The 15,502-nt window shown below is 35.5% G+C and overlaps 2 protein-coding genes across 3 annotated transcripts; one reads left to right on the top strand and one right to left on the bottom strand.

Moving 5' to 3' along the window:
- Positions 1 to 1,256: 1,256 nt before the first annotated feature.
- Positions 1,257 to 3,177, top strand: LOC114718761 (diacylglycerol O-acyltransferase 3). The gene is made up of 2 exons (XM_028904194.1): positions 1,257 to 1,747; positions 2,133 to 3,177. Exons 1-2 carry the CDS (start codon positions 1,349 to 1,351, stop codon positions 2,862 to 2,864), a joined length of 1,131 nt encoding a protein of 376 aa, XP_028760027.1. The 5' UTR covers positions 1,257 to 1,348; the 3' UTR covers positions 2,865 to 3,177.
- A 1,262-nt stretch (positions 3,178 to 4,439) lies between these two features.
- LOC114718757 (SWI/SNF-related matrix-associated actin-dependent regulator of chromatin subfamily A-like protein 1) lies at positions 4,440 to 14,510 on the bottom strand. 2 transcript variants are annotated; one of them, XM_028904180.1, is made up of 24 exons: positions 14,159 to 14,510; positions 13,672 to 13,735; positions 12,874 to 12,962; positions 12,679 to 12,734; positions 12,458 to 12,533; positions 12,013 to 12,079; positions 11,812 to 11,878; positions 11,661 to 11,727; positions 10,961 to 11,044; positions 10,833 to 10,874; positions 10,513 to 10,668; positions 9,943 to 10,020; positions 9,560 to 9,628; positions 9,349 to 9,414; positions 9,107 to 9,235; positions 7,970 to 8,026; positions 7,082 to 7,171; positions 6,833 to 6,898; positions 6,157 to 6,225; positions 5,979 to 6,083; positions 5,722 to 5,847; positions 5,202 to 5,260; positions 5,076 to 5,112; positions 4,440 to 4,864 (listed from the first exon to the last, which is right to left on the bottom strand). In XM_028904180.1, the coding sequence occupies exons 1-24, from the start codon at positions 14,390 to 14,392 to the stop codon at positions 4,712 to 4,714; spliced, it is 2,106 nt and encodes a 701-aa protein (XP_028760013.1). In that variant the 5' UTR covers positions 14,393 to 14,510; the 3' UTR covers positions 4,440 to 4,711. The 2 variants fall into 2 exon arrangements, with proteins under 2 accessions (XP_028760013.1, XP_028760014.1); XM_028904181.1 differs by lacking the exon at positions 14,159 to 14,510 and adding an exon at positions 13,943 to 13,968.
- Positions 14,511 to 15,502: the final 992 nt, after the last annotated feature.

Here is a 15,502-nt window from a genome sequence, read left to right as displayed (position 1 = left end):
TATAAGAATTAGATCTTATTTTTAAGACCGGATGTAACGATATTTAGTTACATGACATGATGAATTTTTGCAGGGCCCTTGATACCAATCAATCCACAGTCCTGGTGAACAGATGAACATATGTATAACAATAAATTACTACTAAAAATCTCTTATTACCTGGGTTCACTAACGCTTCTTGTGTAGGTTTCTTTTGATAGCCAAATATGATGCTTTGGTTGGGAGCATATTTGTTCTGAAATTTTGATTCTTTTCCATCAAGAGAAACTTTATTTCCTTTGCACGATGTTTGCAAGCTCAATAATGATGAATGGTGTGTTCAATTATAAGGTGTTAAAATATTTGAGGTCCACTCCATTTATAGCTCTGTGTTCTCGCTTTCAATTCCAACTAATCCCTCAAACATGCCACCATGAGCTGTAAGTTAGGTTGACTCTGTATTAACGCCCTGAAATGTCTCATGAAACCAAAAATATATTATAAATATTTAGTTCATATAACTTAAATAAATTAAATGATTTTTTTAAGCTAAATAATGCATTACTTTTTTATTTGAAAAATATTATTGAGTTAAAATGCAATTTCAGTCTCTCAACACATCATTGAAAGAAGACAAGAAAGCATTAACTAACATTACTGGTGAGAGTTTTATCATACTCACACATACATATACTATGTAAGTCATTGAAATTATTTTTTTAATTTTTTTGGCCAAAATGTTATTATTTTTTTAAGTTCTTCATTATCAATCCTAAACAAATTCATCATGATTATTGCTACATTTAGGACCGTCAATGAATCTAATGTAAAAATATAAATATAAAATATAATTGAAATAAATATAAAAATTTTAACAAATTATATTATTTAAGATATGATACATATGTTCTACTCATCCTAAAAATAACTGGAAAGTAATATTTCAATTAATATCATTTATAGCTTATAAATAATATTTGAATTTTCGACCATCAAAATAAGAATTTGGATGAAAGGGGCAATAATAATGTGCGAATGACACGTCCAAGAAGCACAGCAACGCAACGGCAGCCTAAGTGTCGTAACGTGGGTAAATTTGTCACCGTCCGATATTAAGGCTACATCGAACGGACTATATTGATCTTGTTCGTGTGTTTGGAAGAAGAAAAAGCGTGGGAAACATAAAACGGTCAGCCGCCTCCAGGCGCGAAGGTAGAGAGACTGCCACGTCACCATTAAACAAATCTCAACCGTCCACCGTGGCATTCCTTTGAATCCCGATGAATTCCTCCCTTAAAACGTGAGAAACAGAGGGGTTCGCTAGAGAAGAAAACTGAAAAAGGCGCATTCCAACTTTGATTCTAAGGCTATGGAGGTCTCCGGCACCGTTCTCCAGCGAATCACCAACATCTACGGTGCCGGAATCGATAACCTGTCTTCTCCTCGGCGTTTAGCGTCCGGCGGGTCGGTGGATGTGGGTGGTGATGGTTCTCGTTTTAATGGGCGCGTTCGGGGTATTAGGGTTTCGGTGAGGGCTAGATCGGATTCTGGATTCTCTGACAATGGGCATCTCCAGTATTACAAGGCGTCGACGCCCAGGTGCGGTGTTAGGGACAAGCAACAGGGTTCGGCAGTTCTGACAGCTAAGAAGAAGATGAAACTGCTCAAGGGATTGTCTAAGGGCTTGTTGATGGCCTCTGAATTGGGGTTCTATTTGGATACGGAAAAGCTTAATTTGTTGGGGGAAGTTCCGGGCAAGCTAACCTCGGTGAGTCTCGTGTTTTTATTCTTGTACTTGACATAATTCGGTCGCTCTGTGGTGACGTTACTTCATTTTTTGGGTGCAATATGTTGTGTTTTTTGGCATGCTGAAGTGTAATCTTACAAAATTACTTACCTGTCTAAGAGATGAGTAAAGCTGGATTCAAAAGTCCCTTTTTTTTTTGGGGGGGGTGTTTGGAGGGCAATAGGTTCATGAGTAGTTAATACTTGTCTCGGAAAACAGTTAAAAAAAATTATTAGATTGTTTGAACTTCAAAACATGTACGTTGAATGGATTGTGTAAATCCCTGCATTCTATTTTGTTGTAAGTGGTAGATGGGGCTCAGCTCCCCATGGGTGTCATGCTCTTATTTGTTCTTTCCTGTACACAGGACGCTGCTGAGGTTTTACTGAAACAACTAGAACAATTAAAAGCGGAGAAGAAGGAAATGAAGAGAGTAAAGAAACAAGAGAAAGCCAAGCTAAAAGCCGCTAGGATGAAAACTGCACCTGATTGTGAATCTTCATCTTCGTCTTCATCTGAATCAAGTGACAGCGACCGTGGGGAGATGGTTGATATGCGCAGCCTTAGAGCAAGTACCGCCCTTGCCTCAGCAACCGTAGATCAATTACAGTCACCTGTTCAGGAGGCTGCTGTGCTTTCCCCACCTAGCTCTTTGCCTCAAGGAAGGACTACCAATGAGAACCCTTTTGAGCTTGGTGCATACTCTAGTGATACTAGTATTAGCAGCATCAATGTTGGCTCTAAATTTGATAATGTAGCTACTACCACTGCACCTCAAAAGAGGATTGAAGTCTGCATGGGTAACAAGTGCAAAAAATCAGGAGCTCCTGCATTGCTTCAAGAATTTGAGAGGGTTGTGGGCACTGAAGGTGCTGTTGTAGGTTGCAAGTGCATGGGGAAGTGCAAAACTGGTCCCAATGTGAGGGTTCAAAATTCTGTTGGTGAAGGTCTCACTGAGGGATTAAATAATGATTCTGTCAAGATTCCTGCCAATCCCCTGTTCATTGGTGTTTCTTTGGAGGACGTGGATGCTATCGTGGCTAGTCTCTTTGGGGACAATCAGAGTGATCCAAGTTCTGATGCTGCTGCTGCTCCTTGACGATGGGTTTGAGATGTCTAAATAGGTTCCATGGCCTTGTAGCCTAATAGTATGAATATTTTTTATTTGCTGGAGGTCGTGTGGTTGATCCTACTTTTGCCCTGTGCATTTGGATTAGTCAGGTAATCATGGGAGGCTGGGAGCCTGTTGTAGCCACAGGTCTGATAATTTTCGAAATTGTAAATATTTACATCACACTAGTTACACAAATGCCTGGTTGTTTTGGGTTGTGTTATGCTTCCTCCGATTTGTATTATAAGGAATTTCTACGCTTCATTATATAATATGTTGTCTAAATTATTAATTTTGGTCACCTATCATCCTTACCTGTATGTTCCTCTAGTTTTTAATATAAGATTTATTTAACTAATTTGATTAGATTAAGAAAATTAGATAAGTTAGTTAATTATAAAAAATATGACATGTTTTTCTTAAAACACTATAGTTATTTTTTTTAATATTATCTCTCTTTTTACTGGATTATGGGTAAGAGAGATTTATGAGGTAATTTATGAAAAATTAATAAATATAATAAATGAGTTTTATATTTAGGATCAAAATCAACTCTAATTAGATCTTATATTGAGAACTAGAGAAATAACTTCTTGGCTAATTAAACAAATCTCTCTTACTAATAATTTTTATTGAGAATAATTTTAATACTACTTCCGATCCTAATTATAAGAGCTAGTTATCTAATTTGAAAAATTAAAAAAAAAAGTTAAGTTAGTTATTTGTACTAAATATGTATTGTTTTTCCTAATATATTCTTACTAATCAAGTATGTTTGCTAAAATAATTATTAGAAGATTATTTAGTTATCTATTTGAAAAAATTAAAAAAAAGTTAAGTTAGTTATTTGTACTAAATATGTTGTTTTTCCTAATATATTCTTACTAATCAAGTATGTTTGCTAAAACTATAATTATTAGAAGGATTATTTTAGAAAAAAATTGAGTAAATATGAGAGACAAAATGATTGAGGTCTTATATTTATAACTAACATAAAAATCAAACCGAGTCTTATAATAAAGACAGGTAGTATTTTATAAGAAACAACTAATTTAATAAGTTTTCCTCATTTACGTAAAAATATTAATGGGTGTTTATAAAAGGAACTAATTGGAGAGAAATTCATAGAGGTCGTAGATTGTGCATAAAATTTGGCCTGTATGATTTCTAGTTATTTGTTTGGTTAAAAAAAAAAAAGATTGTTATTTATATCTTCTTTTTGGTGAAAGTTCAAACATGTTATCCGCAGTATTGCTTATTCCGGTTTTTATATTTTAGAGATAGTACTTTTTTTTTTCCTGCAGTTATTTTATTAAATTTATTTATAGAAGTCATACCAACAAACCTCAAACCAATTAGCATACAAGTCTGAGTTCCTTGTGCTCCTCATTTTCCTCATGTTTCCTTTCCTTTCCTTTTTGTTCCTTTTGTTTTCAATCCTTAAAAAAAATTGCTTCTTACAGTTCTAGGACACAAGATAGCTGAGTGCACTAAAAATAATTCACAATCTTGCATATTCCTTAACGTTCACTAATAGCCAAGCCCCATAAAAGATAGCTATCATACTATGTCCATCCAACGTTTCTCGAAGCTAATCTTCAACTCCAGCAACATGCATTGAATGATTATTCTAACAACCTACTTATCCAAGCCTCCTTGTACATAGATTTTAGCTGCATCTGCTTCAGAAGGCCTTCCCTTTACTCTGATATAAAAAACTTTTGGACAAATTATATTACCACAGCTTACATGACCTTCAAGAGACTCAAAGCAGACAGCCAAAGCATACACGTATGTACAAGAATCCATTAACGCCATTTTGCAGAACTTGTGGGTTAGGGTCGGGGGCGTTTCGGGTTGGGCTGCTGTTCTGGCTCATCCATGTTATTACATCTTTTCACAAAGGGGTCAAGAGTTTGCTGCTTTGCAGGGCTATTCCCTGGCTGATTGGCTGCAACCTCCATGGTGTTCTCATGGCCATCTAACATCTGATAGTTCAATTACTGGAATTCAGAATGCTTCGCAGAAATGTCCATCTAAACTATTAAGATCCACTTTAGTCTGAATTTTCCTTGAAGCTTAAAAAAAGCATGCGATTTAGACTTCATATCATTCAAATTTACAGAAACGGCCACGTGGAGGATGTACTCCTTTTCGGTAAAATAGTTATGTGAGCTCTCAAAGTAAAGACGTCCGTACCTGTCCCAAATTTTCCAATTTGCTCTGCACTACATCCCTGTGAAGTAAATTATAAGACTATCAAAATATATTTAAAGGCGTCAAATTGATACCAAACCCAGAGCATCAAAAAACACATGAACCTACCATATGATGTCATCAACTGTATCATTCGCTAGCAAGTAGTATATGTTCACTGAAGATACCTGAAAACAAGAACTAACAAAATTTAACACCTTACAGCATAAACTGTCCATTGGTGAAAGGAATGCTAGATTATTTATTTATTTATTTTTAGTTAAGAACATATGACCAAGCATCACAAAAATTCTGCACTGTTTCTGAATAGACGAGTGTCAAGACTGGCATTACAATTTACACATGGCCTGGAATATCATAGCAGAAGTACGTGAGATGTAATTGATAATTCAGTCCTAGGGATTAGGATATATTTTCAACAGTTAAATCATTGTACTCTATCCAACTAGAAATGATTTATCTTGGAGCTCAACAGTCCTAACAGAACAATGAAGGTTCCAGCAAGAAGAAACTTCACATCGTTCATTCAAGTGAAGCGCATATAAAGTTACGGCCCAAACCAGTATTTGAATAAATCAGAGGCGCATCAGTTCAACTAGTTCTGATTCTCCCAATTTCCCGACTATACCTGGCCAATTCTATGAGCCCGATCTTCTGCTTGAATTAGGTCACCTGGGGTCCAGGACAGTTCCGCAAAAATGACAGTGCTTGCAGCAGTTAAAGTTAACCCAACTCCTCCAGCTTTGATAGACAGCTGCAGGAGAACACAGAAATGTCGATTACAATTTTGACCCCCACTATACACCAAAACAAGGGTCCAATCTTGCAAGCAGCCTTACAGAAAATAGAAGACTAATTACCAAAAACAATGTAAAGAAACCATACCACAGCTGCCTTAATAGAATCCTTTTCCTGGAAATCTGTAACCAACGCTTGCCTAAATGCAGGGGCTGTGTTGCCATCAATGCGGATGCAACCCACCTTCTTTTTCTATATAATTTGGAACAATTTGTATGAGTGCTGATTATTTCATGATAAGTCCAGTAAAGTTGAGTGGTCTTACAATTAGAAAATCATGTATTGAATCTATCATTGGCTGATGGTGTGCGAATATCAGAAACTTGCAACCTGCCTGCAACAATCATTAGATATTAGCAATTTAGCATAACAAAAGGTAGGCCAAAAGAAATCACAAAAAAAGAAGACGTCACCCATATTTATCAAGAATATATAATTATTTACGATGCTAGTTAATGAGGCACATACACAAGTGGGCGAGTTTAGGAAACATATTTTCCTATTGAGTCTTGCACTCTTGCCAAAATTGTAGAGGTCGTGATGTAGAACTAACAGCAAAAAATTTATTGAAAAGAGGGAAAAAGAAGGAATGCAGGGAGATAAGAGATAAATAAAGAGGAAGGAGGAAGAAGAGAGGGAAAGAGATAGCTAACGAGAAGAGTAAAATTTATTATTCCTCCGGTCCTAAATATAAGACCTTTTTTATAGTGTAAATTACACTACAAAATGGATTTTACATTTAGGACCGGAGGAGTAATAGATAAGAAAAATGAACCTAACCTAATTACAAAAGCGAGTAATTTGGCAAACATTAAGGATGCATATAAGCAAGCAAATAGGAAAACGAGAGATAAGAGAACTGACAACAGATCTTGCATTTCTTTTGCACATTTAGTAGAAAATATTATTCTTAGATTTCTTTAAAAGACTTTAAGGAATACCTCAACAACAGTTCCAATGTAATCAAGAACCGCTGGGATCTTGGCTTCAGCAGATTCAGTATATATCTGGAAATAAACAAACATTCAGTTTTTTATACCAACAATGTTCACAGTTCAATCACACAAAATGATCATAATGATTTGGACAGACCATACAAGGCAGAGCATGTGCAGATGTTATCCTGAATCATTAATCTATTTTGAACACACTGTGCATCCCAAACTCCACTGCAGAACTTTTATCCATACCTTGTTAATAAGATTCTTTTGAGTAAACTTAAGCGTTTCAGCCTCATCTTTTGATTTGGCTGCCTTAATTTTGGCTTTAACAACCTCCAACTGCAAAAAAGATGCGTATAAGTTGGCTTACACTAACTCCACTGACATAAGCAATACATAATTGGTACAACTTCCATGTAAATATTTTAGCCAGACTTCAACACCGTGGTTCAAGTGAAAAATTGGTTAGAGTCAAAGTTGCCTATTGGAAATAGAGTCCTCAGTCCTCATTAAGGCACATGTCCATGAAAGGTGCATGATAGACACCAAAAAATAATGAACTCACAAGAAATGTAAAAATGAACACGACATCAACAAGACAACAACCACGAAGAGTCAAGAAAAAGGAAACCAGTTTAATGGTAGGACATTGCAATATATTGTACAATGCTCCTCAATATAATGCTCAACAATAAAACGAACTAGGAAAAAAATTACCAAGACAAACAAGAATTGCATTCAATAGCTAGCTCAACTAATACTCCTGCAATACTAAATGCAGGAGCTAGTTGGGGGTTTTGTTTAGGTACTAAATATAAGAACTCAATCTCCTTGGTCCCCCACATTCATCATTTCCCCCAAAACTACCCCTCTGCATGCAATGAATTGGTGCAGTATTCAATGTAAATAATTAAAAAGAGGGGTATTTTAGGGAAACTAATACACAATTTTTTTAACAAAGAACTAACTTAACTAATTTCCTCCTTAACATGTATGAATTAGTTGCATAGCTCTTGCATTTAGGATTGGAATGAGTAATTAAGAATGTTTAATGTTGCCATCCTTAACCTCTCAAGATGCCCAATAAATATGATCAGAGAATATTTTGTGTAAAAAAGTCCAAATACATTGAATTACCTCCCGAAATAAAGCATTGATTTGCCTCATGTCCTTGGCATCCAAATCTAGGAAGACCTGAAGATCAAGTTGATATTAAATAATTAACAACATTTAATTGAACACTTCCATCCAGTTTGTATTCATAAACACGCAAGCAAGCACGGGCAAAAGCATCCACAAAGACACACCCGTCGTGCCAGGCAAAAATTTGTGCCAAGGAAAAAAAAGATTTTCAATAAAATCAAAGGGAAATCACTGTTTTGCATGTGAACTAGACCAACAACATTCTATTCAAACCATACAAGAATTTTTTTTTTCAGGAAAAAAAATGTTTCCAGAGCGCCCACTGGTGACCTCACATATCAAAGGAGTTTCTTTTCTTTAATCATGTTTCAACATTGAATTGAATATTAGAAAATATTTTTAGGAAAAAAATAGTAAAATACACTTTCATGCATATACAATAGAAATAAGCACCAAGTAGGATGAAATTAAAAATGGCTACAGCACTGATTTCGAAGTATTGAAATGGAAAATAATTAATTCAACCTAATCACCAAAGGAGGCCTCTCAAGGAGACGCTATCAGACTTAAAAAGAAAAAACAATCATATAGATTGTACAGGGTTCGCCACAACCATTCCAGCTAAAACGAGCACTATCTTCCATCTTTCTCCCATCCCATCCTCCTCCTTGACTCCCAAAGTCTTCTCGCTCAGACTTTTTCTTCTGCAAACTATCCCCTCTCACCACTACTGTAGTAAATGGGGCCACTATTGCATTGTTTACTAAAGCCAGTGCCAAGATGTTGCTTTGTTCCCTCATCAAGTATGGCAATACCGAAAATATGTCATGGTGAAAAGAACAAAAATAAAAGAATAAAATATCAAAGCCAAAGCAGATCCCTACATACCAGACACACACACACAGAAGTTGTGCTTCACATGTATGCATTCAAAAAAAAAAAAAAAAATCATGGTTCCAATTCTAATATCCGATAGGCAGCTGACCATATTGCGTGTTTGGTGGTTTGTTTTTGGCGGCAGGGGGTTGGTCAATGCTATTATCTCAGTCCTCAAGTGTTCAGCAATAAATAAGCAATCATTCACAGGCTAGCAAGTCTACAAGCAGGTTAGGTAGCGATAGTTATAGTTACCTGTTGCCTGCGCTTCACAGGAAGTTGAGAAAGAACGTCCTTTTTAAGCCTGCGAATCATCACTGTTGCCTTCATCAAATTGTGCAATTCTTCATGGTTACTTGCACCTTGGTAGAGTCCAAATAATCCCTGGAAGACCAATATAATAACAAAATAGGGACAACACCCAGCATAAAATTAATAATGGAAAAGAGCTGGCTAGTTTAAAGAATCTTATCTGCATGTTAATAGAATTAACTTACACCCCTGCAGTATCTGTTACCATATTCATGGACGTTTTTATAAACACCAGGATACAATGCTTCCAGCTGTTGAGCATAATTCCAATAATACGATCAGAAGTCAAGATTCCAACATGTCAATCATTAACAAGGTTTCTTTTCCTTTTTTCTTTTCTGGCTGGAACCATTAACAAGGTATTACATCTGAAATAAAATGACAGAGAGAAAATACCTGCTTGAATAGTTCAATTGGTCGGGACAAAGCAGGAGTTCCACTAAGCAATATTGCATATTGAGCTTTCTGACAATGACACACTTGCACATTGAGTTTTAGCAGGAAAAAAGCATAAGAAAGATCAAGAGATTGATAGCAAGCTGCCAGAGTCTATTGCAACTCTGGGAATCAAAAAACAGGTTAAAACAGAAAGTCCCAACAGGAAGTTTCACTTTCACATATGAAGCCAGGATTTCTTTCAAGGATGGGAATAGAAGTTTTGAATCCTAAGAGTCAATATGCTACTTTAGAAGAGGGTGTCCTCGCATGAGCTTAGTATAAAAGTACAGATAGCAGAGGCAAGTATGTCAATGTGATCGTCGTTTTCAAGATTAGAATACCTTTATAACTGGAAGAGAAGCAGTAGTTCTCTTTGCTTGAGCATTTTTTAGAAAGTGTGACTCATCTGCAATCACAACCTGAATGAAGTACTTCACTGTTAAGAATGTTTATGAACTTAATCAGTGAAAAACTTCAAAAACCAATTAAGAACATACCCAAGAAGCAAAAGTTCATGCACAACTATTACAGAACCAGAGGAAGATTAGCAAATATAAAAGAAAATATTATCTGTTGGCTTAATCAATATCCTTTATAAAATACCAAACACTATAAAGGAAATGAAACAACAACAAGCCTCATCTCACTATATGGGGTCAGAAGCCATTATGCTCTATCAACACCCAAATGTTTGGATAAATTGTTCGCCAAAAAGTCCTTTTAAATAACTCCATTGAATGTTCTCTTCGGTTTTCCTCTATCCCCTTTGATGTTTTAACAGTTATTTCACAAGTCATTACACATATATATAAGAAATTCTTCTATTTAGAAACCTTATTACTTTCTGACTGGAAATTAGAAGCAGAACTACTGTAAAAGTCAGCAAAATTAGATAACTAGATGGCTCTAACCTTAAAGTCAGATGCCATAAGCATGTTCTGTAGCTTTGGAACCAAATCATACGAGATGATGTTGAACAGTCCATCTAGATGGATGCTGCTTTTTGCATTAGAAGATACTATAGTGAAGCCTCCTTTATTTGATCCGCCACTTTGAGATAGCACAACCTACTCAATATAACAAATCAACAGAAGAGTGTCTACCAATAGAAAGATATTATATTTTGCAGAGTTAAAAAACTAGAACCAGAAAAAGAAGGTTCTCCGCAGTTTTTCAGACAAAAAAGGCAGTAAGAGAGAAAAACTACACAAAGAGTATCGAGATAACATACAAGTATATCTGATGAAGGAATATCCAGCCACTGTTGAATCATCTGGATGAAAGCAAAACTGTAAATGCATCTTTCACAAATGCAGCTTCTTTTAGATATGAGAAATGGAATTATACAACAATCCTTACAGAAGCCCATTGCAACCGCAATGAAGATGGTGCAAGTATAAGCACAGGCCATGACTCAGAAACGCATGAAGTTACAGCAATGGCCTGCAGAAGACACAATAAATTAGACGGAAATACTCCCCAATATGCCTAACTTTCCTTCTCTAACTGTCCAAATTTTAGATTCCTCAATTCTTTTTTAAAAGTAAAAGACTAAGCATTTTTCTTATTAAGATAACAAAAAACTCCCAAAATATGTTTATGGACTCAGATAAACTAGCAGAAGGGATGATATTGCAAGGGTGATGTGATATAACAAAAAACTCCCAAAATATGTTTATGGACTCAGATAAACTAGCAGAAGGGATGATACTGCAAGGGTGATGGAGGCCCGAGCAAGCAAGAAGAACCTACTCCTAAAACCAGCTCATAAGGGAGAAAACACGCCCCTTAAGTGATATCTAGCCAATAAACTCATAAGCATCTCTCAGATGCCAATATTTGCTTAAAATCGTAACAATTCTTCTACATCAATCAACATCTCGCACAAAAATTTCATGTGAAAGGAGACAATGGCAATAGCTGGTGAATAGATAAAACAATTGCATTTACAGTAGCAGATTGTAGTGAGCACAGAAGCATCTAGTACGGCGTCAAGCTAGACTCAATTAAAATTAAGAAATTCTTATCAAATTGCTGGTTTTGATAAACAGTCAGTTGCCTGCAAAGTTTTCCCTAGTCCCATTTCATCAGCTAAAAGAGCCCGCCCTCCATGCTGCAATATAAACCTGAAAGAACAACAAATAAATAAAAACTAAAATTGAAGGAATAAAAAAGAAAATTTGAAAAAAATATACACAGAAAATATGTACCTAATCCCCTCTCGCTGAAATGGCAAAAGTTTTGATTCAATGTAGGTAGGGATATGGTCATATCGATCTTTTTAAAAAGACAACCAAGGATAGCAGAATAAGAAACTTAGAAGAAAAACAAAGGAAATACATACCTAAAGCTTGTGTAGATGCAAGAAGTGAAGAATGAAAAATATGGTAATTCTAACACTCAGCTTTTACCTCGAAGATCAGGAACAGCAGATGCAGCGGCAATGGCCCGATGCACTAGGGGATCTAGGCTATCAACCTGTAAAGTAAATGAAAAGAACATTTTAAAAATAAAAAAAGAGGTAAAGGAACAAAATATCTCAGGCCCTATTTATTTAATATCTGAAACTTAACTGATATTCTCACACCACATTATTCATAGACAGAATCATTACACAAATTTCTTAGCTGTGTTATCTCTAGCATTCAAATTCTTGATTCCCTATAGATGACATAATTACGCCTTATTAAATCAGGTCTTATATGCTAACAATTTTTTTAATTGTAAAAAAATTGATTCAGAAATTGAATCAAAATTAGCTAGGCTTATTTATGCAATGTTGCTAAATAGTGAATAATCATAAAAGCTGCCCCATTATAAAAGTAATGAAAACTTTAGAAGGCTAGAAGCTATTACCTGAACATTATTACCAGAAATTTCAGCAAGAACCTTGTCTGCTGCTGACAAGGAAGATAGTGGGAACATCCATAACCTACAGGCACAAACCATTTTGTAAGGCTCTAGCTTCACAATAGCCAATACAGAGTATGCTAAGTGTGCTTCCTGAGATACCATAAACCTAATGCAACATGCACACATCCACAAAAGGAGAAAGCAAAAGAAACAGAGTAACAAACCTTTCTTTTGCATTCCAAGTGGACTTGGGGACTCTCCTTATAGCAGCTATTACTGCCTAATATAAAATGAAGACTAAAGCATAAGCCGAAAACAAATGTGCGCATCTGTATATGGTCAGAGATAAACTAATATACCAAATCACTATGGTACTGAAAATTGTATTAAATTTTACCATTCAACGTTAGCCAATATACCTGGTTATATTGAAACTTTGCTGCAATGTCTCCACTGGAATGAAGAAAGAGTTTGACAGAAACCTTTGGCATTTCTTTTGAATGATCATCTGATTGCAGGCAATGCCAGATATTCAGATGAAACCAATGGATAACCGGTTTTGAAAAAAAAAAAGAAAGGAAGAAGAAAAATTAAATTACAACAACAAAAAAAAGCAAACAAAGGGAATAGCAACGTTATATACAATCAAGGACAAATGCAGAACAATATTGCCACAAAATATTATTTGTTTTACCATGCAGAATAATTTGTCCATAAGAAGACCAATTGAAGAAGTGGTCAACAATAACGGAGAAATGAACTTGAAGAAGAAAATGATCGGGTATAAATTTGGGGCTGGGGGGGTCAGCTGTGCCCCTCTCAGCTGCCACCAGCTGCCCCCCATTTTCGGGGTATTTCCCAATTTTTTTAAATATTTTTAGATTCTACATAAACTGAGTGAAATTTTGATATCTTATGGGCAAAAAAACAGTTGAGTTTTCAAATTTTTTAATGATTTTTCAAAGATTTAATGCTTCAAATGGTTTGGATTTTTTTTCAATTTGGAGTGTTAAATCTTTGAAAAATCATAAAAAAATTGAATTGAACCATTTTTTTGCCCATAAGATATCAAAATTTCACTAATTTTATATAGAATATAAATATAAAGACATAAAAAAAAATTGAGAAGGGCCCAAAAATGAGCGGCCGACACCCGATATCCACAAATTTGTAGAGAAGTTTGAGCTTGAAAAAACAATGGAGGAAGAGAAGAATACCGCTGTTTGTTCCTGATTTTAGCGACGAGGGTAACGCTCTAGACTGTGGAGACAAAGCTTCAACCTGTCGTGATACAAAAACAAATACATTAAGCAACTGAAAATACCCAACAAAATCTGTTGTTAAAACAATTGAATAATGAATAATAATCACATTAACATAAGGTCATTATTCACCGTTTGGGAAAACTCTATTTTTACCCGAAACAATTCCAATAGACCTCCACGACTCACAATCAAGGAAGACTAGAACAAATAATCACAAGCATACCTATGATCAGTTTGAACACTGAATAGACATAAAGAAACAATGCTCATGACCAGCAAGGAACAAATTTCATGGGCCAGAACGAAATAACAATCCCTTGTAACAACAACATAGTAGGCAATCATTCAAAAATAATACAGCTTTCGCATGACCCAGGAAAAAATTGAACCACAAAGAGGGACGAATAATACAGAACAAATAGAAAGAGTGCAACTTTACTCTTTCAGGACGAGAATCAGAAACGGGTTTTGCAGGGGATCGTTCCAAGTCGTTGCAACGAGGTTTTGCAGAATGCTGTTGTTGTACAGTTAATTGTTGAGTGTTGGAAGAAGTGGAAGAAGAAGAAACAGAAGCAGAGCAAGAGGAGTTGCGTAGTTGAGCAATCTTTTGGAAAGCGTCTTTTTCGAGAGAATCAAGATCCTCTGCGCTCAAGTCCCAGTCGTCAAGCTCCATAGTTGATGGTTGTTCTTGTTCGGGAAGCTGCTCCTCTCAAACCCCGCTCTTCCGAATTTTGATTTCTCCTTTTCCTAGTGTTTTATAATTTTCCCTTCGAGGTTTGAAGTGAGGATTTTGGCTCCCAGTTTGCATGCCCGCCCTCTCTGTGCGCCCGTTTTTCTTTGATACGCGATTTGTCTCTTGTCACCTCATGCGCACAATCTGAACCGTTCATGTGACCCAATGGTGAGCCCCGCACATGTCAGGAAACGACATCGTTCTCATAGAAGCAAGATACTCCCAAGGTATCGGATTTTGTTGGGCCTCATAGATATTGGAATTTGGGAACTAATTGTGGTATTGGGTTGCAATGGCTTTTTATTATTACTATTATTACAACTCAGGCCCTCGTTACTTTTCAGATATGTTTTAGGATGTTTTAGGATGCATTTGGTACAAAGGATTTAGAGGGGAGGAGAGAGAGAGAGGAGAGATTTTAATCATTTTTTTTTATTTGACAACACATAAATTTTAAGAGGGGAGGCCTCTCCCCTCTAAAATTGGATTGAAGAGAAATGACAATATTTTGTCATGTTGTGATTATTATACCCATATTTATTTTTAATATCCCTATACTACCTTAAATTTTTTTTTTTGTCTCCAAACGCTACTTTCTCCTTGGCATAACCAAATATTTTATTCAAAGATGGGATACAGTGCAAGTTGTGGCTGAATATTACTTCAACCTTCTTTTCAATAATACTTCACGCTCTATAGTATATTAGAATTTTGGTATAAGTATTGCTCAATATATTAAATGTTATTTACAATTCTATTTTATTAAACATTCTATAAAATTTGAAAAGTTAATCTTAAATAAAATAAGGATAAAATTGTCTGTGCCAAAATATTTTTCCTCCCCTCTCTTTATGAACCAAACAAGGTAATATTAAAATCCTCCCCTCTTTTTTTTTTTTATAAATCCAAATAAGGTAATATTAAAATCCTTTCACTTTCCTCCCCTCTCCTTCCCTTTTCTCTATTAAAATTCCTCCATTCTCCTTTTTCTTATTGAGCCAAATAGACCCTTAAAGTGTGTTTTGAAAATTTTTTAAGAAAAATGTTATT

This window comes from Neltuma alba, unplaced genomic scaffold (assembly GCF_004799145.2).
Source record: "Neltuma alba isolate B1F8T4 unplaced genomic scaffold, ASM479914v2 tig00011866_pilon, whole genome shotgun sequence".
NCBI lineage: Eukaryota > Viridiplantae > Streptophyta > Magnoliopsida > Fabales > Fabaceae > Neltuma > Neltuma alba.
This window is presented reverse-complemented; position numbering and strand designations above follow the sequence as displayed.